The following is a 24,569-nucleotide window of genomic DNA, read 5'->3' as shown; positions in this document are numbered from 1 at the left end:
TTGGTTTCTATTTCATGATTTTCTTGTAGTGTTATACCACATTATTTCATTGAACAAAAACATTTATGCAAAACACTATATTTAAAAGGATGGTAAATAAAATTCATCATGGTGACCTATTGGAAAAAAAGGAAAATTTTATAAAGGATAACAAAATTCATCAAGGAATATTTTGAAGTTGTAACCTTTCAATTACTGAAATAAAATGGCATTGTTACTGAAATAGCCCTAGGTGCTCACTAAAACTTTTGACAGAAAAGAAAAACTTAATTTAACTACTTTGGAGAAAATCTTTTCTCCACCACTTATATACAATGAAAGACTATAATTTCCCGATAGCGGGTGGCACGATAGACCCAATGGCTCTGATATTATGTTACAAAGTGAACTTTAAGCCTAACTCAACCTCATAAAACTGACTCATAGGGTTGAGGTTTGCACCCACTTATATACAATAAAAAGCATATATAATGAATTAAAGGTCAATTTTTTAAATAGAGATACTTGTCCAGAACTTATAAGGTCATGATCCCAATCCCATATGGTTAGTAAAACTGCTTTTGGATTTTTTTTTACTTATTAATTAATAATATTTTTAAAAATAATTTGTAAGAGGTCTTAAATATTAACATTTTCTCTAGTTGCATATTAATAAGAAGCTCTTTCAATCAGTTTTTTTTTAATAGTTGACAAATTTGTTCCATTATTAAGATAAACATATTTTTTAAGTAACTTGTAATATTTATTGAGATATTATTTGAAGCATTATTTTTAAAGCTCCAATTTTAGATTATATTTTTTATATTTATTTTTTGAAATCACTAGACAAACACACACTGCCGTTTGAGTGTATCACTTTACTTTTTTATTTTTTCTCTCTTATTTTGTTCTATTTTTTTTATAAGAAATAGAATACCTCTAATATCTTCTTATTTATTCAATGTAATTTCTATCACGGAGAAATAAACGAATAAATTAGTAATTAATTTCTTAACCTTATCAAACACAATGTAAATTATCACCTTAGACCATATTATTTCATTGAACAAAAACATTTATGCAAAACACTATATTTAAAAGGATGGTAAATAAAATTCATCATCGTGACCTATCACTACAAGAAAATCATGAACTAAATTAGTTGCAATAGTAACTAAATTAGAGACAATTTTAGAAGTTTCTATTATTGTTAAATAGTTTCTAAATTGGTATCTAATTAGCAACTAAGGTTTTTGCTACCAAAATTAGAAACTAAATAATTGGTAGTTAAAATCTTGGTTGCTAATTAGATACCAATTTAGAAACTATTCAATAATAATAAAAACTAATTTAAAAACAAAACAAAAAATTAGTTTCTAAAATGGTCTATAATTTAGTTACTATTGCAACTAATTATTTTGGTCTCTAAAAGTTGGAAGAAAAAGTTTATAAAGGATAACAAAATTAATGGAGGAATGTGCAAACACGCGAGAATCAGTTAGGTCAATAGAGAGTAAGGCACCTATTATATTGTTAATAAGTAATACTGCAAAAAGAAAAATATAATTTATAATTTATGAGAATTAAAAATAAATAGTGGTAAAAAAATTTAAAACGATTCAGACAAAAATATTGGCGATCTCAAACTTAAAATATTTAGTATGTCTAAGAATATATGAAATTTGAACTAGTGTGTAACTCGTATTTCTTTCTTGTGTATTCTTTGATATACTAAAATCTTTACCCTAATTCTTCTCTGGTTTTATTATTGGTCTAATTCAATAATAAATAAGACTGATAATTTGAAATTCTTTGATTTAGCTGATACGACATTAATGTCATTAAAAATATAAATATTAATAGGCGAAATATCGGGCTTGGCCCAACAAAAACAAATTTAACTTTATTCACATAAATTAAAAATATATTTAAAAAAAACTATTTTACCAATAAAAATAAATTGGAGAAGAAGGTTAAAACTCAAATCAAGCATACAACAACCCTTCTTAATTTGAAGTGCTACATAATAAGAATGGTTAGTCACATACATAAATTTATTAATGTTCATCGGTCTATGACCTATGACTTCTAAATTGAAGCTATTTTTAAAGTTAACACAACCAAAAAAAATGACCCACTTTAATAGTTATGCCCTTTCAACTAAAGATTAGAAAAATTGTTAGAATCATTTGATTAATTAATTCCCATGCACCACTCTATCACATACTTTATCAAATATCATAACTCGTGTTAGTCAACGTTTACCTAAAAATTATTATCGATAATCTCAACTAAAGGACACTAAAATTAATTCTACAACTTCAAAATCTCAAACGTTTTTTAAAATAAATATCACGGGTGCTCAAACTAGTTTAACGAAATTAATTATAGAAAAACTAAATTAAATTAAAAATAATTTATGCAAACCAATTTGAAACTAAAAAACTCATTCAAGCAGACCCAACTACATTGAACTACACTATTATTTTAGTTTAGTTGACTATATAGGTCTTTTAAGGGAATACTTTTTCTTTAAAAATTAAATTGATTTAATTTTCTAAATTATATTCTTATTATATAATGAAAGAGAAAAATAAAGAAAAATCATCACTATATTTATTTTAACTCAAATTCGTACATAAATTTATTTAATTATTCAAGATGTATACCAACCTTATATCTTATAAACCAACGTAAATACTAAAGCTTTAATATGGATGATTTTTTTTTTCAATAATGGTAACTTTTTCAGCATATGATGTAATGTTTTTTTAAGGTGTAATACAATTTTTAGCAATACAAGAAAATTACAAAATAGAAATTAATTTTAAATAAAAATAATAATTAATTGCTGACTAAATTAGAGACCAATATAGCAACTAATTATTTTTGTCTCTAAAATTAATTTTTATTTCATGATTTTATTGTAGTGATATTTTTGGGGATTAAAAAAATAGTAATATATTAATTGGAATGCATTCTTGATGTGAAAAATTTTTATAACCTATTTTAATTACTTATGAAAGTTTATAATTAAAAATTCACCTAAAAGAATGAGTGACTTTAAGAATAGAATGTGAATATTTTTCTTGAAGTCTTCTATTAGTTTAAGTGGTGCACTAAATTATTATTTTAATAGTTAAGATTTTAAAAATTGAACTAAAAGTAGTTTAATTTAGTTTTTAATAAAATAGTCAAGTTTTTTTATAGTTTAGTTTAGTTTATTTTTTTTACACCCCTTATAAATATAAGCCCAACTGTGATGAGTTTAAAAATTTTACGTTTCCTTGAATTAATCAAGACATCGTTTTCCTCTAATCAAATTGAGTAGTTAATAAGGACATCGTTTTCATATTAATGTACACGTTTTAAGTCTTAGTTCTGAATACCATATTCAGTTTCACTATATTTTCCATGAAACCCTTAAACTTTCATAAATATGTGGAAAACTATAATGAATTCTTCATATAAAATTTGGAATTTCTTTTGGATTTTTTTTATTGATAAAAAAATATAGATATTTTAGAGATACCTCAACCTTTATATCAAAGATATTTGGAAATAAAAATAGATTTTTTTTTTTGAGAAAGAGTATATTTTAGATTTTGATTTTAAAAAAAATGTTTTTTTTTCTGTATATAGAGTATCTCTCACGTACTTCAAATAATTTAATTTATTTATTTATTACTATAAAAAAAAACTAAAAACCAATAAGGCTTTGTTCATTGTTTTGGAATTTAGTTTTTTTTTTTAAAGTAATGTACGGATATTTTAAAATTAAATAAAATTTCAAGAGATTAAATTGTTTTTATTTAAATTTTAATTATAATGTGCCGACAACATAATAGTTTTTTATATTGTCAATAAATAATATATACATATCATATTATTAAAACAACCATTTGAGAACTATCCATTTAAAAAAAAAAAAACTCATTCAATTTGTCTCCAAAAGAAGATAGTACTTACATTGAACATAACTATGAAACGTAGAAGAGCAAAAATAAAAAAATGTAATTCATATAATATAATTATTGTTCTCAGCCGAATCTCTCATTGAAAGCTTAGAAATATTTTTTTATCCGTTACAATGATCAATCTACAAATTATCATAATCTTTAGTTTTTTTTTTCTCTTTCTTTACGTTCCCCAAAAATCCTCCTCTTTCTCTTTGATACTTCTAGTTTTTTATCCTATTTTCAAGAAAAACGTTCTCTTTGATCTTTGCTCCAAGTTGAATAATTATTTTTATTTAATAATAGATCGAACATCACAATTATATAATGTTTTTATTACTTTTTTTTTTTGCATTATTTATATAAAAAAAATCCTATTTCTCTCTTGTTTGCAAAACTTTATTAATTTGGAAGTAGCTAACATTACAGACACCCACTTCATACGCAAGTTCCCCAAGTGCATGCTTTATTCCTCCATTTGTGTCAACATTTCTCTTTTTTCTTTTTCTATGTATCTTCTCTGTCAGTTCTCTTTCCTTACTCTCATGCAAATGCTTTCTTGCTGCCTTTTTAAGATAAACATAATCCATACGCTTAACTTTCTTAAACTTTTTCATGGATATACGCTTCTTTAAGGTTGTTTATTTAACGTCCATTTGCATCATATATATTCATGCATATGTATGTATAATGAGTTAGTTAGTCCTTTCCCTTCTTCCAAGAAATCAGTATACACATAGAGAACATCATTGTATCGATATTTTCACAATGTTACAATTAAAAGTTTGATCTTGAGTCCTATTTGAGTTTTGATTTACAATTTTTTTTTATTCTAACCGGTGTTTTAAGCCGTTGATTTATAAAAAATCTATTAAAAAACATTATCAGGTTGTGGGGTTTGTTGGTAGACTTCTGCATATAGTTTTGTAACAGGTGTTCTGCCCATTATCTTTTTCGTGTAAGAAGTCTTCGAGCTTTAGGTGTGTAATAGTTTGATACAACTTGAATTTTGATTCGACTGGATGTGTTTGTATTTGTAGGAAATTTAGTTCTTTGTATAAATATTGAGGTATTTCTGAAATATCTCTATTATTTATTTATTTTTTGCTGATAAAAAAAAGTAGAGAAAACATGGGTTTCCGACAAAGGTTAAGGTTAGTGTTGATGATAAGAGCGTTGGTCTGCACCATGCTACCATTGATGAGTTGTGTGAATGTGAGGGGTTTGCAGCATAATTATGGAGAAGCGTTGTCAAAGAGCATATTATTCTTTGAAGGGCAGAGATCAGGGAAGCTGCCACCAACACAGAGAATGACTTGGAGGAAGGATTCTGCACTTCAAGATCTCTATCTTCTCCCTCCACACACTACTACTACTGTATTTCCTTTCCTTCCCAAAGTACTCACTTCAACCTTTCACTTCCTCCATTGTTTCATGCTTCCATTTCTTTATTTACAACATATGCTCTTCATCTTCTATTGCAATGCCACGTTGTGCTCTTTCTCAATACACAAAAGACACAATTATAATACGTAACTTCACCCTAATAGTAGTATATAATTTTCAGTTTTATTCTTATTTTACTGGTTTTGATATGTATGTGTGCAGTTGAAAGTAATGGCTCTTTGTTTTCTCATAAGACATTTAAAGTTAGATATAGCTTTAGGAAAATTGATGTTTTTGAAGCAATGGTATTGGGTTTGGAAATATGAATAAATGAACTGATGAGGAAGACGATTGGGCAATGCAATGAGCCATGAAATAGGTTGACTTGGTGGGGGGTTACTACGATGCTGGTGACAACGTGAAATTCAACTTTCCAATGGCGTATTCAACGACCATGCTGGCGTGGAGTGTTATAGAGTTCGGAAAATTCATGGGTGCAGATCTTAAACATGCGCTAGACGCTATTCGTTGGGGCAGTGACTATTTTCTGAAAGCCACAAGCATCCCTGGAATAGTGTTTGCACAAGTTGGTGACCCTTATGCTGATCATAGCTGCTGGCAGAGACCTGAAGACATGGACACTCCCAGAACAGCCTATGCTGTTAGCAGGGACCACCCTGCCTCTGAACTCTCTGCAGAGATTGCAGCAGCACTTGCAGCTTCTTCTATCGTCTTCAGGAAATATCATCTTGCTTATGCTTCAAGACTTCTCCGAAGGGCCATCATGGTATATATATATATAAGAGAAAAGTCTATAAATATATTTATATATGCTGCTTCATACATGTTCATTTTCTTCTTCTCACAATCATATAATCTGGTTCGATTTTGGAATTAGGTGTTCGACTTTGCTGATAAATATAGAGGATCATACAATGACAGCCTTGGACCGTGGGTATGCCCCTTCTATTGTGATTTTAGCGGCTACCAGGTACACCAAGATTAAAGTGCATTCTGGTTTTACAAACATTGCCAATGGTATCAGAAGGAAATTACTTATATAGAGTCTCAATGATGTCTATAAATATAGGATGAATTGGTTTGGGGAGCAGCATGGTTGTTGAAGGCTACTAAGCGCCCTTATTACTTGGATTACATTGACCAAAATATTCATAATCTCACAAACTTTGCTGAATTTGGATGGGACTCAAAGGATGCTGGCATCAACGTGCTCCTTTCAAAGGTATACAACACTATTTTTCTTGTTTTGAACATTAACCTTTGTTTCCTTTTGTAGCTACCTTATTTTTCATTTGTTCATATTTTACTACATGGTGCGTTTGTGTTCTGGCTGATGATTCTTTCGCTTTTCTGACCATGATCACTGTCAGCTTCTAATTAATAATACCAGCTCAGATTCTAAGCCTTTCATCTTCAATGCGGAGAAGTTTGTCTGTGCTGTGCTGCCTGAATCACCATCAGTATCAGTCAAATACTCTCCAGGTAGATTAGTTACACATAAGTCCAAAAGTATATAATCACATGAATTATGGGCAAGTTTGCATTGTTGGATTCAGAGCCTTTCCAAACTCTCATTTGGTGTTGATGATTTGACCCGGTTAATTACACTTTTGAGAAATTAGGTGGGCTTCTATTCAAGCCTGGGGGGAGTAACCTACAGCATACAACAGCAATCTCATTCCTGTTTCTGGTTTATGCTGGCTATTTGAAGAAGACAAATACAGAGATTGACTGTGGTGGTAATGTTTTTGCTTCTCCAACCCGACTTAGACAAATAGCAAGAGGCCAGGTACATATTTTTGTGAATATAATCTATGAAATATAGCTTTTGTGGCGAAGACAGATAACCCTCTTCTAGAACATTATCGATAACTTGAATCGGTTGTTTTACCGAGTTACGAAGGTTCTGTAACGTTATTGACCCTTCGATGTCGGAGCATTATGGCATGTTTGACTGGATCGATCCATGACCTTACATCCTCTTAACCTCGCGTGAGCCAATGAGGCTTAACAAACCGCCTCATCCTTTCACCTGACCTGATTGGGTCCCCCTCATTCGACTTGTATATGGATCAGTCCATGATCTCACAATAACAATCTATTAGTTTTATATATCTCATTTAGAAAAAGAAGATAGTTAATATGGTATCAGAGTTATTTTGAGTCTATCCTAACTTTGTTGGGTTTATTAGGTCACCCGCTATCGGACCGTTATCGAATCATCCATAATATATAGTCTCATGCGTGAGTTGGTAACCTCAGTGTGAGAGAAATTTGTTGGATATCCCATATCGACTAGAAATTAGAACATTTCATAATATATAAGTGGATGCGAAACTCACTTTATAAACCGATTTTATGAGATTTTACATCCACTTATATATAATGAAATGTCTTAATCTCTAATTGACGTGGATCTCTAACATAATCATATGCATAAAAAAATTTAACATGGTGTAGATCTTGAACATCTAATGTTGTTTTGTATTTATACATTTGATGGTGCAGGTGGATTACATACTAGGAAGCAATCCACTGAATATGTCGTACATGGTAGGATATGGAGCAAAATATCCTGAAAGAATACATCATCGAGCGTCGTCATTGCCTTCGATGGATGAGTACCCTCCTCACGTTGGTTGCAAAGAAGGATCATTTTATTTTGAAAGCCAAAATCCAAACCCCAACTTGCTCACGGGAGCTGTTGTGGGGGGACCTTATCTCAATGATTCATACGCAGATCATCGAGCAGATTTTGTACACTCTGAACCTACAACATACATCAATGCACCTCTTGTGGGTGTTTTCGCCTACTTCAAGTCACATTCACCCTAAACTTTTCAGACTTCATTCTCCACACAAACTCCTTTTTACTTCTTCTTTTCAATAAAGTTTTTATGCTGGAAATTATTATGAAAACTTATGTCTCTTAACACCCAAATTTCAACTATCCTCAAGGGAGTAATATTAAAAGGAAACTGAATCTCTTTCTTACTTTCTTTCTATTTTTTTTATTATTAATGTAGTATCATGGGTTGAATCTGATTAAAAGAGAAGTGAGTAGGTTGGTGATCATGATTACTGAATCAACTTAAGCTTATTCTCATTGGCTTATGCTTGAAGTTAGAGAACTTTAGCATCGTGAGCCGAGTCCGACGCTAAGGATAACGGTTGTGTAACGAATTGTGTGATTAAGGACATTGTCCGTGGAGATCAGGAAAACCGGATATAGAAGAGATACCGAAGAGATTTTAGTATATATCATTGAATACAGGAAAAAAAGACATATTACATACTAGGCTAAGAATACAATTATTCTTGACCATTCTAAAAAATACAATAATTTTTTACCACTCTAAATGTTTTGTGTTTGAAATCGCTCATACTCTTATCTTATCTCGAACAATTATTATTTGGCTTAATTTCCCTCTTCTTTCTCTGTTTTCTTTTCATTTGTTTACTATAAAAACATCACTATACCGGACTGTCTTTTCGGAAAGGAAAAAGACAAATCAACACTCAATAAAATTTCAACAGCCATCAAACATCTTTATTCTTAAGTGACTAAAAGAAAGAGTAAAAAAAAGTTTAAAAAAATATGAACAAAATCATTTAGATTTAGATGAGTTCTGTAAGGAATGTTTTCAAGGATCTCGTAGGGTTAACTCTTTAACTTTGGGTAGATATCTAATCTTTTGGTTTATAAGTCAAACTGTGGATAATAATAAAAAGTAAGTGTACTAACAAATGAATAATTTAGGAATTTTATTTATTTTATATTTTTATTTAAACATAAAATTAAATAATTTATCATTTTTATTTGTTTAAGATTTTTAAAAATTTAAAAATTTAATATATTTTAGATTCTATTTAAGTAGAAAATAAAATAATTTAAAATTTGTATTTATTTAAGATTTTGAAAAACTCAGAAATTTAATTTATTTTATATTTTTATTTAAGTAGGATATAAAATAATTAAAGATTTATGTTTATTTAAAATTTGGAATGATTTATAACTTTTATTTATTTCAGATTTTTATTTAAATAGAACATTAAATAATTTTAAAATTTATTTATTAAGATTTTGAATAGCTTACAATGTTTCATATTTTTATTTATGTAGGTCATTAAATAATTTAATATTTGTATTTATTTAACATTTTAAACAATTTAAAAGGTTATATATTTTAGTTTTTTTTTATTTAAGTAGAAAATTAAATAATTTAAAATTTTGTATTTATTTAGAATTTTAAAAACATAGAAATTTTATTTATTTTAGATTTTAATTTAAGTACAAAATAAGCTTTTATTTTGTAAACTTAATTTATATACAACATAATACTTAGTAAAACTTAAATAAGATATTTTTAAAATTTAAATTCGGTATAAATTAATTTTAATATAGGAAACCAAGAAGTTAACTCGCTCTCTAATAAAATAATTTACATCATAGATGACCTCATTCTAAAAAATTTCATAAAACTATTTTATGCTCTTATATTTCATTCATTATTCCCTTGTATATTAATTACTTCTTATAAAGAATATTTTAAAAAGATGAAGGACTATATATATGGAATGTAATGTATAAATGAAATGTTTTAAATATTTACGAAAAATAGCAATACTAAAAAATCATTAAATATAAACCAATTTTAGAGATTAAAAATAATTAGGTGTTATATTGTCTAAATTAGATACTATTTTATAGACTAAAAATATTATTAGTTTTTATTATTGATAAATAGTTTTTAAACTGGTATCTAATTAGCTACCAAAGTTTTAACTACCAATTATTTAGATTCTAAATTTGATAACAAAAATTTTGGTAAATAATTATATTAGAAATTATTTATCAATAATAAAAACTAATTTAAAAATCAATAATTTTTTTAGTTTATAAAATAGTATCTAATTTAGTCAATATACCAACTAATTATTTTTTATTTTTAAAATTAATTTTTATTTAATGATTTTTTTGTAATGTAGTTATGCCGTAAAAATATATGTGATTTAGAAGTAGTGGAATATGTAAGAAAATGAGAAAAAAATGAGAAAATATAAAGGGATGTAGTAATTTGACAAATCATCCATTGATAAAAAAAAATAAAGTTATGACTCTTGAAAATTACTATATATACTTACCTTACAATATTTATCACCGCAAATAAACGTAATTAATTGTCAGAAGAATCGTGCATGATACTTTAACATTAAAAAAAATCTTTTAATTGATAATTGACTTTCTATATTCGCTTATTACATTCCAAATTTTGCAATTGATTTTGTAAAACTTCTGTAAACTCGAAGATTGAAACATTACACAATTTTAATAACGGTTAACATAAATATTGAATTTAAAATCGTAATAAACAAATATGTAAAAAATAGAAAGTGTTCACCACGGACAGTTGTCAACCGCTATTTAAAGGCAACAAATTGAAGTAATTATTGGTCAGAAATATTTCAATATTACAGATACTAATTAGCACTTATTATTTATCCATACATAGATTTATGTTGTTATTTATAGTGTTGAAGAGGTGAATGGTGAGATTGCAGAGTAGCAATGTCGAAAGCATCGTGGGTAGTAAGAATTACAGTTATGGTGATGATGATGATGATTATTGCAGTGAAAAGTGAAAATTCAATAAACTATGAAGAAGCATTAGGAAAAAGCATTTTGTTCTTCGAAGGTCAGAGGTCTGGCAAGTTGCCACCTTCCCAGCGCATCAAATGGCGGAAAGATTCAGCACTTTCTGATGGCTCGGATATTCGTGTAATTAAATTTTCATTTTATTTCTCTATTTTATTGCTTAACAAAAAATTTGAAATAATAAAAACAATAATGAAATATATATATATATATATATATATATATATATATATTCAAACGAGATTGGAACCAAGATAATCGATTGTTTTCCTTCTTATCAGTCGGTCTATCTCTTCTTCATTCTTTTTGAAATGGTCTTAGCGTTCTTCTTTCACTCATCTATTTTTCTTACTCATGAACTACTAGTTCGAATGGTACCTGCAAAATGCACTCTAACGGTCAAGTAAGGTGTTCAGTTTTATTAATACTAAATGAATATATATCTTATTATCAAAATGTGTGTCTATTTATATGATTATCATGAACTCTTTGTTATTTGACCGAATTAAGAATTTGAACAATGATTAAGAGTATATTACCTAATGTTTGATCACTAATTAGTCTTATTATTCCTCTGTATAGACATAATGAATTTAGTTATGTCTATCGACCCTAACCGTATTTTGAGACTTTTAGCTTTCGTATGGACTCGACAGATACAATATACATATTATAGATTATTTATAAATTATACATAAATTTATACTACTTACTAAACAGCCTAAACAACACATTTGTTTAACTTTTATAAATGAGTTAACTGAATGAAAGTTTTTTTTTTTATCAGCAATGAATAAAATAATTAGTAACTAAATGAAAGTATTCATTACATGATTATCACTATAATTAAACATGTGTGTTGGTAATTGAAGAGTGCATATATGTATCATTCTATAAACTGAATGGTTTCAGATAGACATGGTGGGTGGATACTATGATGCTGGCGACAACGTAAAATTCAATTTTCCAATGGCATTCACAACGACTATGCTAGCATGGAGTGTGGTAGAATTTGGAGGTCTGATGGGTTCGGAGCAAAAAAATGCGTTAGACGCAATCAGGTGGGGAACAGACTATTTCCTTAAATCCACAAAGTTTCCTAATATTGTTGTGGCACAAGTTGGAAATCCAAATGCCGACCATGACTGTTGGGAGAGACCAGAAGACATGGACACTCCTCGAACCTCGTACTTTCTCACTCCTAAGAAGCCAGGTTCGGAACTCGCTGGTGAGATTGCAGCAGCACTTGCAGCATCTTCCATGGCATTTAGGACAACCGATGCTTCCTATTCCAAAATTCTTCTTAGTAGAGCTATCCAGGTATTATTTCAATTTTACATACTCACCAACTATTATTAACCTCAAACACGTCTCTTAAATGGTGTGTTTATGTTGAACATACGGACATCAATATTCATATGATATTTATACGATAGGTATTGGTAAAATGTCTTATTTAAAAAACATTTGTTAAATTTATGACAATTCAAGCACGATTTTAACACAATTTTAAAAAGAAAAAATGCATTAATTTTTTAAAAACTCAAATTTATTGTATAAATTTTTATTATGATTATAAAAATAAGGAATAAATTCTTTTGAACCAGTAATGAAAAACATTTTTCTATTAAAAAACTAAAACATATTTGTATACATAAATTTTTATTATCAATTTATATAATTTCTAATTATATAATATATAGATTCGTATTTCTGTGTCTTACATTTTAAAGATTATACGTATCTTCGTGTTCATGTTGGATCAGTGTCCAGGTTAATATCTATACTATAAAAATGAATACTAAGTCCTTTTGAAAACTTGTCTTTCTTAGGTGTTTGACTTTGGAAACAAATTTCGTGGATCTTATAATACGAGCGTAGGTGAGGGAGCATGCCCCTTCTACTGTGATTTTAACGGCTACATGGTATGTGTTTGTGTTAGTGTTTCACTCTCGTATGATATTCATAATTGTTTCACAAAGAACCGAATACAAATCATTACCATTATCATGCAAAAACCAGGATGAGTTGATTTGGGGAGCATCATGGTTGTATAAAGCCACAAAAACAGCCAATTATTGGGATTTTGTAAAATCAAACATTCAAACATTGGACGCTGGTCTTTTCGATTTTGGATGGGATGGAAAACATGCTGGCATAAATGTGCTTGTTTCTCAGGTTAGTTATCTTTCATAGGTTTTCTTTGGTGTAACTTTTGATTCAAGTTCTTACAAGATTTTTTATTTTGATCTAAATAAATTTTGGAATCTTGGCAGTGGGCGATGGGTGATTCAGCCACTGCACACCTTTTCATCCCTAATGCAGATAAACTTATGTGTTCTTTTCTGCCGAATTCACCTACCAAATCAGTCTCCTACTCTAAAGGTATCAAATAACATCATTAAGAATTAATGAAAGAGTAAAAATGTTTATAATGTTGTTGTATAATATTGCTAAATTCACACATGATTAGGTGGTCTTCTATTCAAACCTGGAGGAAGTAATCTACAACATGCAACATCTATGTCATTTCTCTTAATTGTTTATGCACGGTACATGAATGCTGTGAAGAAAACAATACCTTGTGGTCAACAAGTTGTGAATCCAAATACCCTGATAAATATTGCAAAACATCAGGTAACTTATTAGCAAATTTTATAAAGTTAAGTTATAACTAAAATTTAAAATTGGATTATATATATGTGTACGTCATGGGTCGAGTTCAATATTATGTATAAACAGATCATCCTACCGATATTCATATTTAAGGACATTAATATCGTATCAGTGTAAATCAAAGGATTCTGAATAATCACAATATTTAATTATTGAATTATGTCAATAATAAGACCAGATACAAAAGAGATAGGATAGAAACTTTAATATATATACAAGAGAATACCTCAGAAAGAAAGAAAGAAAGACAGATTACACACTAACTAAGAGTTCACATATTTTGACTATACTGAATGTTTTAGGTTTGAGATCACTAATACTCTTATATGAAATAATCCGATGATTTGTTTGATTATGCATATGATATGATTGCAGGCTGATTACATTCTGGGGAAAAATCCAATGGGAATGTCATACATGGTGGGGTTTGGAAGCAAGTTTCCTAAGAAGATACACCATCGTGGTTCAGTGATACCATCTTTGGATACACACCCACAACACGTTGGGTGTAGAGATGGAGATAAATTCTTCAAATCAGATGAACCCAATCCCAACGTTCTCACAGGTGCTGTTGTTGGAGGACCAGCATTCGATGATTCCTTTCAGGATTCCCGTTCCATTATCACCCAATCAGAACCAACCACTTACATCAACGCTCCTTTTGTTGGTGTTTTGGCTTACCTCAACAAACCCACTATTACTTGATCCTTGCAAAACATTATTAATAAGTATATGTGTAAAACAAAACAAACATATTGTATATAATTTTCAATAAATCATTGATATCAATTTATTTCTTACAAATCTTCAATTTTCTTCTTTCACTTTCTTTCTTTCTCACCATACCTCCTACTTATGTTTGTTTTCTGTCTCTCCTCTTCTTATATATATATCTCTTATACCTAAGATGGATAATTCTTATTCAATAATTTTCAATGTTCCATTGTCTTTTTAATGTTTCTTAATACAAATAATCATTTCATTATAATTTTTAAAATAATATATATATATATATATATTTATTTATTTTGTGTGGTCATGGATCAAGTTCAATAATACTGTTAAGAACATCTGTTATTGATCACGATATTTATGAAAACATGTATTTACTCCAATAGGAGTGATGAAATGGGAATCATGGAATTAGGTGGATATTCAAAATTCAAATCATTCGAGATAAATGCGAGTAAAAAACGAAAGGAAACAACTAAGATTAAAAGGAAATAAAGACTAAGTTGCTAGTTCAATTGTATGTTGTAGGAAGGTGACTTTCCTCTTTGCTAAAATATATATATATATATATATTAACTATTATGTTAAAAGTAGTTGAAAAATGGTCTACTATATATGAAATTGTGAAAGGAAGGTATGATGAAAGATAAAATTATAAATGATATATGAAAAACAAATTTGTTGTCTTAAATTTAAAGATATAAGACTAATTATAAAGTGTCAATACTTTTTAAGAGATGGGAAATGAAAAAAAAATTATAAACATGAATAATTTAGAGAAAGAAATCATATATTTCAAAAAAAATATGCAAATAATAAAATTTTAGTTTTTTTGTTATTTTTTTAGAAATTTTCTGAGCGAATTAAAATAAATTAAGCGAAATTAAAACAAAAGTTAATATATGCATTTGGGTTTAAATTTATTACCTAAATTTATAAAAGTTAATTAACCCAATATTTCAGAGTAAGTTAGTTCTTCAAATATAATTTTTTAAACAAAATTCCATTTGTTGAAATGAATTATGCATTTTGCATCATTTTTAAAAACTAGTTCTAAGATTAAACTTAACCACTTTACACATTTAGCAGATTTAAAATGTCCAAATACAATTACTTTACATTACTTCCATATTCATACCACAATAACAAAACTTGAGCACATAAAACTCAATATATAAAGAAAAAATACCTACCCAAGACTCAAATTTCCCACTTCACCGAAACATGAGATTTCATAGTTAATCACTTCCCAAATACATACTTAATACAACAGCTGATAAATAATAATAAAAAAAAAACTTAATACAACAATATTGCAAATTACTTTTTTATTTATTTGAAAAATTCTTGAACACTAAAAATAGTTAGGAATGGGTTAAAGAACATCAACTTTTATAAAAAAATATTTTAAAAAGATGAAGGAGTATATATAGTACTTTCTTTTTTACACCTTCGGGTGAACCCCACGACATTTGATTTATGAAGAGAGATAACTTAAAATAATTATTTTAAATGTATAGAAAATAATGTATAAATGTAATGTTTTAAATATATATTAAAAATAGTACTACTAAAAAATCATTAAATAGAAACCAATTTTAGAGACTAAAAATAATTATGTGTTATATATTAACTAAATTAGATACTATTTTAAAGAATAAAAAAATTATTAGTTTCTAAATTAGTTTTTATTATTAATAAATAGTTTCTAAATTGATATCTAATTAGTTACCAAAGTTTTGGTTTTAACTACCAATTATTTAGATTCTAAATTTGATAGCAAAAATCTTATTAGCTAATTAGATACCAATTTAAAAACTATTTATCAATAATAGAAACTAATTTAGAAATCAATAATTTTTTTAAGTCTCTAAGATAGTATCTAACTTAATCAATATAGTAACTAATTATTTTTTTATTTTTAAAATTAATTTTTATTTAATGATTTTTATGCAGTAAAAATGTGTATGATTTAGAGTGAGTAAAATATGTGAGAAAATGAGAAAATATAAAGGAAGGTAGTTATTTGACAAAACATCCATTGATACAGAAAGAAATAAAAAGTTATGACACTTGAAAATTACTATATATACTTAACTTACAATATTTATCACCGCAAATAAACGTAATTAACTGTCAGAAATGGTGCATGATACTTTAATATTCCAAAAATTCTTTTAATTGATAATTGATTTTCTATATTCGCTTATTACATTCCAAATTTTATAATTGATTTTGCAAAACTTCTGTAAACTCGAAGTGATTGAAACATTACAGAATTTTATATAACGGTTAACATAAATATTGAATTTAAAATCGTAATAAAAAAGATGTAAAAAATAGAAAGTGTTCCACAGTTGTCAACCGCTATTCAAAGACAACAAATTTAAGTAATTATTTGTCAGAAATATTTCAATATTTCAGATACTAATTAGCACTAATTATTTTTTCCATACATAGATTTATGTTGTTCTATATGTGTGTATTGTTATTTATAGTGTTGAAGAGGTGAATGGTGAGATTGCAGAGTAGCAATGTCGAAAACATCATGGCTAGTAGGAATTACAGTTATGGTGATGATGATGATGATGATTATTACAGTGAAAAGTGAAGATTCGATAAACTATGAAGAAGCATTAGGAAAGAGCATTTTGTTCTTCGAAGGTCAGAGGTCAGGCAAGTTGCCACCTTCTCAGCGCATGAAATGGCGGAAAGATTCAGCACTTTCTGATGGCTCGGATATTCGTGTAATTAATTCCTCATTTTATTTCTCTATTTTTACCTTTTTACTCTAAGTCACCTTCCTATTATTTGTTTTTAACAAAAAATTAAAATCATAAACATATTAATAATTTTCAAACAAGATTGGAAGTAGAATGATTATCTTTATTTTTGGTTGGTCCATTTAGTACTCCTTCCTTCTTCTTGAAATGGGTTAAGCGTTCTCCTTTCACTCCTCTACTTTTCGTCATCGGGAACTCTTAGTTCAAATGGTACCTGCAAAAGGTTTTCTGACGCTTTAGTGAAATCTCGGTATTCAGTATTCGATATGCAGTACTATTAGTACTAAATAAAGATGTACCTTATTCTCAAAATTTGTACCTATTTATATGATTATCATGAGTCTTTTGTTATTAGGTCAGATTAAGACTTTGAACCATGATTAAGAGTGTATTACCTAATGTTTGATCACTTATTAGTCTTATTAATCTTCTGTTTAAGCATAATGAATTTGGTCGTGTGACGATTGTTAGTGCTGAGACTTCTGACTGTCGTACATATATATATAAAAGTTAAGCATATATATATATATATATATTTAACGTTATAAATTATACATAAATTTGTACTACTAATTAGCCTAAATAACACATTTCCTTAACTTTTATAAATGAATTAACTGAATGAAAGTATTCATTACATGATTATGCTATAATATAACATGTGTGTTGGTAATTGAAGAGTGCATATATGTTTCATTCTATAAACTGAATGGTTTCAGATAGACATGGTGGGTGGATACTATGATGCTGGCGACAATGTCAAATTCAATTTTCCAATGGCATTCACAACGACTATGCTATCATGGAGTGTGGTGGAATTTGGAGATCTGATGGGTTCGGAGCTGAACAATGCATTAGATGCAATCAGGTGGGGAACAGACTATTTCCTTAAAGCCACAAAGTCTCCTAATATTATTGTGGCACAAGTTGGAGATCCAAATGCCGACCATGACTGTTGGGAGAGACCAGAAGACATGGACACTCCTCGAACCTCGTACTTTCTCACTCCTCAGAAGCCAGGTTCAGAACTCGCTGGTGAGATTGCAGCAGCACTTGCAGCATCTTCCATGGCATTTAGGGCAACCGATGCTTCCTATTCCAAAATTCTTCTTGATAGAGCTATCCAGGTATTATTTCAATTTTACACTAAATGCATACTCACCAACTGTTATTAATACTAATTCCTTCTAGAAGCTTGTCTTTCTTAGGTGTTTGACTTTGCAAACAAATATCGTGGATCTTATAATACCAGCGTAGGTGAGGGAGTATGCCCCTTCTACTGTGATTTTAACGGCTACATGGTATGTGTTTGTGTTAATGTTTCACTCTCATGATATTCATAATTGTTTCACCAAGAACCAAATACAAGTCATTACCATTATCATGCATAAACCAGGATGAGTTGATTTGGGGAGCATCGTGGTTGTATAAAGCCACAAACACAGCCAGTTATTGGGATTTTGTAAAATCAAACATTCAAACTATGGACGCTGGTCTTTTTGATTTTGGATGGGATAGCAAACAGGCTGGGATAAATGTGCTTGTTTCTCAGGTTAGTTATCTTTCATAATCTTTTTTGGTGTAACTTTTACAAGATTTTCTATTTTGATCTAATTAAGTTTCAATCCTTGGAATTTTTGCAGTGGGCGATGGGTGATTCAAGCAGTGCAGACCTTTTCATTCCTAATGCAGATAAACTTATGTGTTCTTTTCTGCCGAATTCACCTACCAAATCAGTGTCCTACTCCAAAGGTATCAAACTGAAAGAGTAAAAATGTTAATAATGTTGTAGTATAATATTGACACTTATCAAACTATTTTGATTAGGTGGTCTTCTATTCAAACCTGGAGGAAGTAATCTACAACACGCAACAGCTCTGTCATTTCTCTCAATTGTTTATGCACGTTACATGAATGCTGTGAATAAAACAATACCATGTGGGCAAGAAGTTGTGAATCCGAATACCCTGATAAATATTGCAAAACGTCAGGTATCATACCTCATTTTATAAGCTTAAGGTTGAGTTACGATTAAGTCTACTTCTTGAATTGGATTACATGTTTGATTATGCGTATGATGTGATGATTGCAGGCTGATTACATTCTGGGAAAAAATCCACTGGGAATGTCATTCATGGTGGGGTTTGGAAGCAAGTTTCCTGAGAAGATACACCATCGTGGTTCAGTGATAGCATCTTTGGATGCACACCCAGCACACATTGGGTGCAGAGATGGAGATGAATTCTTCAAATCAGATGAACCCAATCCCAACGTTCTCACAGGTGCTGTTGTTGGAGGACCAGCATTCGATGATTCCTTTCAGGATTCTCGTTACAATTGCACCCAATCAGAACCAACCACTTACATCAACGCTCCTTTTGTTGGTGTTTTGGCTTACCTTAACAAACCCACTCTTACTTGATTCTTGCAAAACATTATTAATAAGGATATGTCTAAACTAAAACAAGCATATTGTATACATTTTTCAATAAATCATTGATGTCAATCTATTTCTTACAAATTTTTAATTTCTTTCTTTCTTTCTATATTGAAAGATAAAATTATGAAGATCATATATGAAAAACAAATCTTGTTGTCTTAAATTTAAAGATATAAGACAAATTATAATGTGTCAATACTTTTTAAGAGATGGGAAATGAAAAAAAAAATATAAACATGAATAATTTAGAGAAAGAAATCATATAGCTAGAGGAAAATATGCTAATAATAAAATAAATTAAGCGAAATTAAAACTAAAGTTTTACCTCATTGCTCTTGCAGTTAAATTTATTAAATAAATTTTATAAAAAGTTAATTAAGCCAATATTTTAGAGTAAAGTTGGTTCTTCAAATATAATTTTCTTAGCAAAATTCCATTTGTTGAAATGAATTGTGCATTTTGCATCATTTTTAAAAACTAGTTCTAAGATTAAACTTAACCACTTTACACATTTTGGCAGATTTAAAATGTCCAAATACAATTACTTTAGATTACTTCCATATTCATACCACTATAACAAAACTTTAGCACACAAAACTCTATATATAAAGAAAAAATACCTACCCAAGACTAAAAATTCCCACTTCAGCAAAACATGAGTTTTCATAGTTAATCACTTCCCAAATACATACTTAATACAACAGCTGAGAAATAAATAAAAAAACTTAATACAACAATATTGCAAATTACTTTTTTATTTATTTGCAAATCAAGAATCAAGCTATTAAAAAAAACATTTTTTCTAACCAACCAAATTAATGTTGAACTCAAATTGAAAGATTTTCATAGCAACAAGATATTTCCTCTGAAATGAAACCTAATCATGTAAGAGTATCCATAACTCACATATTATTGAAGATATGATCTTATTATAAAAAATGAGAATTTAAGAGGGATGAGAAAACAAAACTTAGACAACTAACTTATTCAGAGAACTTGATATATGATTTTAAACTTTTTTTTATCAAATCAAGTTTAATATTTTTTAATAAAAAATTAATTAATAAATATAAAATATTTTAGAAATATATCAACTTTATTATAAAAGGACAAATTATATATAGAAAATCATCATTAACATCATAATTATCCCCAAAAATACCATTCTCAAAGACATCCACCCCCACACAAAAGAAACTGTAGAACTGAATTATTATCAACAAAAACCCCACCCACCCCACCCATGCAATCAAGCCCAACAACATGATTTAATATAATAAGTTTTCTCAATTTAGATAAGAAAAAATTCTTTTAAAAATCTTTAATTAGACATTATATATGTTAATTATTTTTTGAATAATTAGTTAATAGTTTAGTTGGGTGAAAGTGACAAATAAATATTATAGTTTAAATAACTTCAATAAACTTAATTAAGACAGACTGTATCAACGCACTCTATTAAGATAGACTTTAATAATATCTTAATTTTATATACCATTCAAAATAGATATAATATAATATCTAATTGAGTAATAATAAAAATTTATTTTATAATAACTATATATTGAAAAATTAAACTTTAACTAATAAATGTAATAAAAACATAACTTGAATCATTAAATATTTTTCATCTATGGTTAGTTGGTAGATAAGTTGTATGTATATAACAATATATTATTATTATTATATTATTAGTACGTAGTAATAATAATAATAATACCTAAAATAAAATTTCGTGAGAAATTTACTTAATCTCCTTCCTCATCCGAATAATAACTTAATATTTTCTATAATAAAAAATGAAACTAATATAATTAATTGTCAAAATACATAATTGTTTAAATATTTTTATCCATAATTAATTTTATTTTCTATAATCGACTTAAAAAATTATGATTTATATGTCACGTTTACAAGAATGTATGAAATTAAAACTTTAAAAGATCATTTTTCACTCATCAAATCTTTCATATTTTAAAACAATTACAGTCAGAACTTTATAATTTGAATTTGAATATATATGTATCATAAAATTAAATTTAAAATATTTGAAAATAATTTTTAAATAGAAAGATATAAAAAACATTGTTAAATTTTGGAAAACATTTAAAATTACAAGTATTAGTGAAAATTGTAAAATATTAAAATCAATACCACTAAATTTATTTAATTAATGCTATATTAATTTCCTTATAAAGTATTCGTTCCTATTCTGAATAACCTAATAATATGAAAATTTTCTTAGAAAGCAGTATACATAACTCTCAATATCAGCGCAAAATAAATATCCAGTTGAAAATTAGAATAATGATATATGAATATTTTAATAATATTCATTTAATCGACACTTCATTTGATTTTCTATAATATTTTTTATGATTTATACGACGTGTATAATTGGATTTTATTGTAATCCAATTGGCTCATAAATATTGAAAAAAAAAATTGAAATAGGTTCACATATTATAAAAAATATTAAAAACATCAACAATTAAATAAATCATTAATTAAAATATAATTATTTTATTAGAGTAAAAATTATAAAAAGATTTAAAAGCAATATAACTGTGAGAGTTTATTTCTCTTATTCTAGTTGGGTTCTAAATCCTTTGGCTTGTATGAGGCTGTTTCATTGATTCTAGTTAGAGTTGGTTTGGGTGCCGGTGTGTTGGGTTGGTAGACGCGTTTTTAGGTGTTTGATGTCTTGTTTTTCTGTATAAGGATTGAACCATCCCTGAAGTGATCCCTATTTATTTATTTTTTATTGTTGATAAAGAAAAACTTTGAGAAATTGAAATTCTCTTTCTCATTTTCATGATTGCATTGCAGCGGCCTCCTTCATATACATTTTTGGATTCAAATTTGAGATAGGAATGAAGCAAACCCAATTTTTGTTCCTTTCTATTTTGTTTTTATCTCCTTTCCCTTTCAAACATTACTTTCTCTTCTTAATTACAAATTCTACTACTTTGCATTCATGCTGAAATTAAGTAATATCCATCAAACTAAACTCTCAAATTAACACCACATATATAAAATAAAATGATGAGAATAGATTCTGTTAATAATTTTGACCAAAATAATTTAACCTTACTACGTCTATTTTCGTCAATGGCGTCTTTGTTTCTTCTCGATTTCAATTGCAATTGTCTGCATCATGAACAATTGGAGTGTATTATTAAAAATGTGACGTTCTAACTTCTTCTGAAAAGGAAAGTATGGTGATGTACCCCACATCAATTCACAAACTACAAAATATTCACAAAATATCTTCTGCAATGCGATGCATTATTGATAGGATTTGATAGTGAGCACTTATTATTATTTATTTAAATATATAAAAATATCATGAATTACAAGTTTTAACTAATTCTATCATCTTTAGTTGTTTTTTAAATATTTTCATTTATTTAAAAGTTTATTAATTCTTTTCTTATTCCTAATCAATTTTTAATAAAAGAAAAACGAAAAGGTTGTGTTTAATTATAGTTAGTTAAATTAAATAACGTTAATTAATTTGTATTAATATGTAACAGGAAGTGAGGGGTCTATAATACATCAACAAAGAGTAATAATGTAATAATATTTTAGTAGTGGGTAGATTTGTCATCTGCAGTACATCAGGAGCCGAAAATGAATCTATTAATCGAATCTGATTGTGTGCGTGGATAGCAGTTCATAGGTGAACTATGGAAGCAAAATAATAAAAAGATTTTCAGAAACAGACACATAGATCATACGGAAAAAATTTTCAATGAGACTCGAGGATGCAGTTGAAGGTGTGGTCATGGATAACATCGAAGATACGCTTAACATGTTTTTCTTATTCTGATTGGTGTTTAAAATCTTTGGTATACATGAGATCCATTAAAAAGTTTAAAGATTAGTGGTGAGAGTGGGAATAATAGTTTTGCTTAAGGGTAGAGGCGATTACAAATTTGAAAATGTGTACACCTCTTATATAAGAGTTGAGTTATTTCTAAAATATTTCTATTATTTATTTTCTATTGTTAATAAAAAAATAATATTAACCAAGATGGATGCATAGTTTTTTTTTTTATCAGCAATAAAAAATAAATAAATGGGGACCACTTCAGGGGTGGTCCAACCCTTTTATAAGAACACATAGAATCTAACTCGTAACTTGACACCCAAAATCGTCGGACAAAGGACCAACCAAACAAAGCGCTAACTAGTTTTACCGAATCAGCCGTATACATGCCAAAGGATCCATAACCCAACCGGGATAGGAAAAGTAAACTTCGCGGGAAGGATGCATACCTTAGGAAGCAGCCAGCATGCAAAACGTTTAGCCGCCGCCACTTGTGAGTCAACTGTACTACGTACGACAATGTTTTTGAACCCTGAGATTGTACATATACATGTTTTACTACTTCTGTGCTAAACGCCACTAGCAAGAAGGAGACAGGCACAGAACATAATGTTGGATTTGGTCTATGTTAAGGAGATGATTTAATGCTGGATTTTGAAAATTGCAAGTTTTTATTACTACGTACTATGCAGGAAGTGTATCCAACTATAATATGCACAAACATGGGAAGAAAATCACAAGCTCAACTTCAATTCAATATGAGATGTTGCACCCAATTTGGGTTCATACATAGAGTGACCCACTCACATGCTACTCATTTTTTAAACTTTAAACTGAGGGGAACCAAAGAGAATCCCACTGGTCCCAATTATTGGAGCAAGTAGATAAATCACGTCCCTCTTAATGGCTGAGTATTTTCTTCATAAAGATCGATCTTTCTAGTTGGGTCACGTTTTAAAAATCTTTCTTTTCTTCCTAAAAATATCTTCCTATGGTTATCTCATTTGAATTGTATATGATATCTAAACAACTCACTTTTGAAAACATAAGAATAAGAGGATTTATAGAAGTGACCGAATAAATTATATTGAAATTTTTATCTAACGTT

General features: G+C 28.4%; 3 protein-coding genes across 3 annotated transcripts; all 3 read left to right on the top strand.

Moving 5' to 3' along the window:
- Window positions 1-4,372: 4,372 nt before the first annotated feature.
- LOC137832626 (endoglucanase 8-like) lies at window positions 4,373-8,737 on the top strand. Its single transcript, XM_068640897.1, has 8 exons — window positions 4,373-4,457; window positions 5,060-5,333; window positions 5,701-6,108; window positions 6,220-6,312; window positions 6,412-6,564; window positions 6,713-6,824; window positions 6,965-7,131; window positions 7,851-8,737. The coding sequence occupies exons 2-8, from the start codon at window positions 5,067-5,069 to the stop codon at window positions 8,175-8,177; spliced, it is 1,527 nt and encodes a 508-aa protein (XP_068496998.1). The 5' UTR covers window positions 4,373-4,457; window positions 5,060-5,066; the 3' UTR covers window positions 8,178-8,737.
- A 2,016-nt stretch (window positions 8,738-10,753) lies between these two features.
- LOC137824071 (endoglucanase 8-like) lies at window positions 10,754-14,420 on the top strand. Its single transcript, XM_068629519.1, has 7 exons — window positions 10,754-11,121; window positions 11,911-12,318; window positions 12,831-12,923; window positions 13,021-13,176; window positions 13,275-13,383; window positions 13,472-13,635; window positions 14,050-14,420. The coding sequence occupies exons 1-7, from the start codon at window positions 10,912-10,914 to the stop codon at window positions 14,377-14,379; spliced, it is 1,470 nt and encodes a 489-aa protein (XP_068485620.1). The 5' UTR covers window positions 10,754-10,911; the 3' UTR covers window positions 14,380-14,420.
- A 3,429-nt stretch (window positions 14,421-17,849) lies between these two features.
- On the top strand, window positions 17,850-19,690 carry LOC137821842 (endoglucanase 8-like). Its single transcript, XM_068626621.1, has 6 exons — window positions 17,850-18,316; window positions 18,398-18,490; window positions 18,586-18,741; window positions 18,833-18,941; window positions 19,017-19,180; window positions 19,282-19,690. The coding sequence occupies exons 1-6, from the start codon at window positions 17,915-17,917 to the stop codon at window positions 19,609-19,611; spliced, it is 1,254 nt and encodes a 417-aa protein (XP_068482722.1). The 5' UTR covers window positions 17,850-17,914; the 3' UTR covers window positions 19,612-19,690.
- Window positions 19,691-24,569: the final 4,879 nt, after the last annotated feature.

This window comes from Phaseolus vulgaris, chromosome 11 (assembly GCF_000499845.2).
Source record: "Phaseolus vulgaris cultivar G19833 chromosome 11, P. vulgaris v2.0, whole genome shotgun sequence".
Taxonomy (NCBI): domain Eukaryota; kingdom Viridiplantae; phylum Streptophyta; class Magnoliopsida; order Fabales; family Fabaceae; genus Phaseolus; species Phaseolus vulgaris.
The sequence above is the reverse complement of the archived record's forward strand: the minus strand, read 5'-3'. Positions and strand labels throughout refer to the sequence as shown.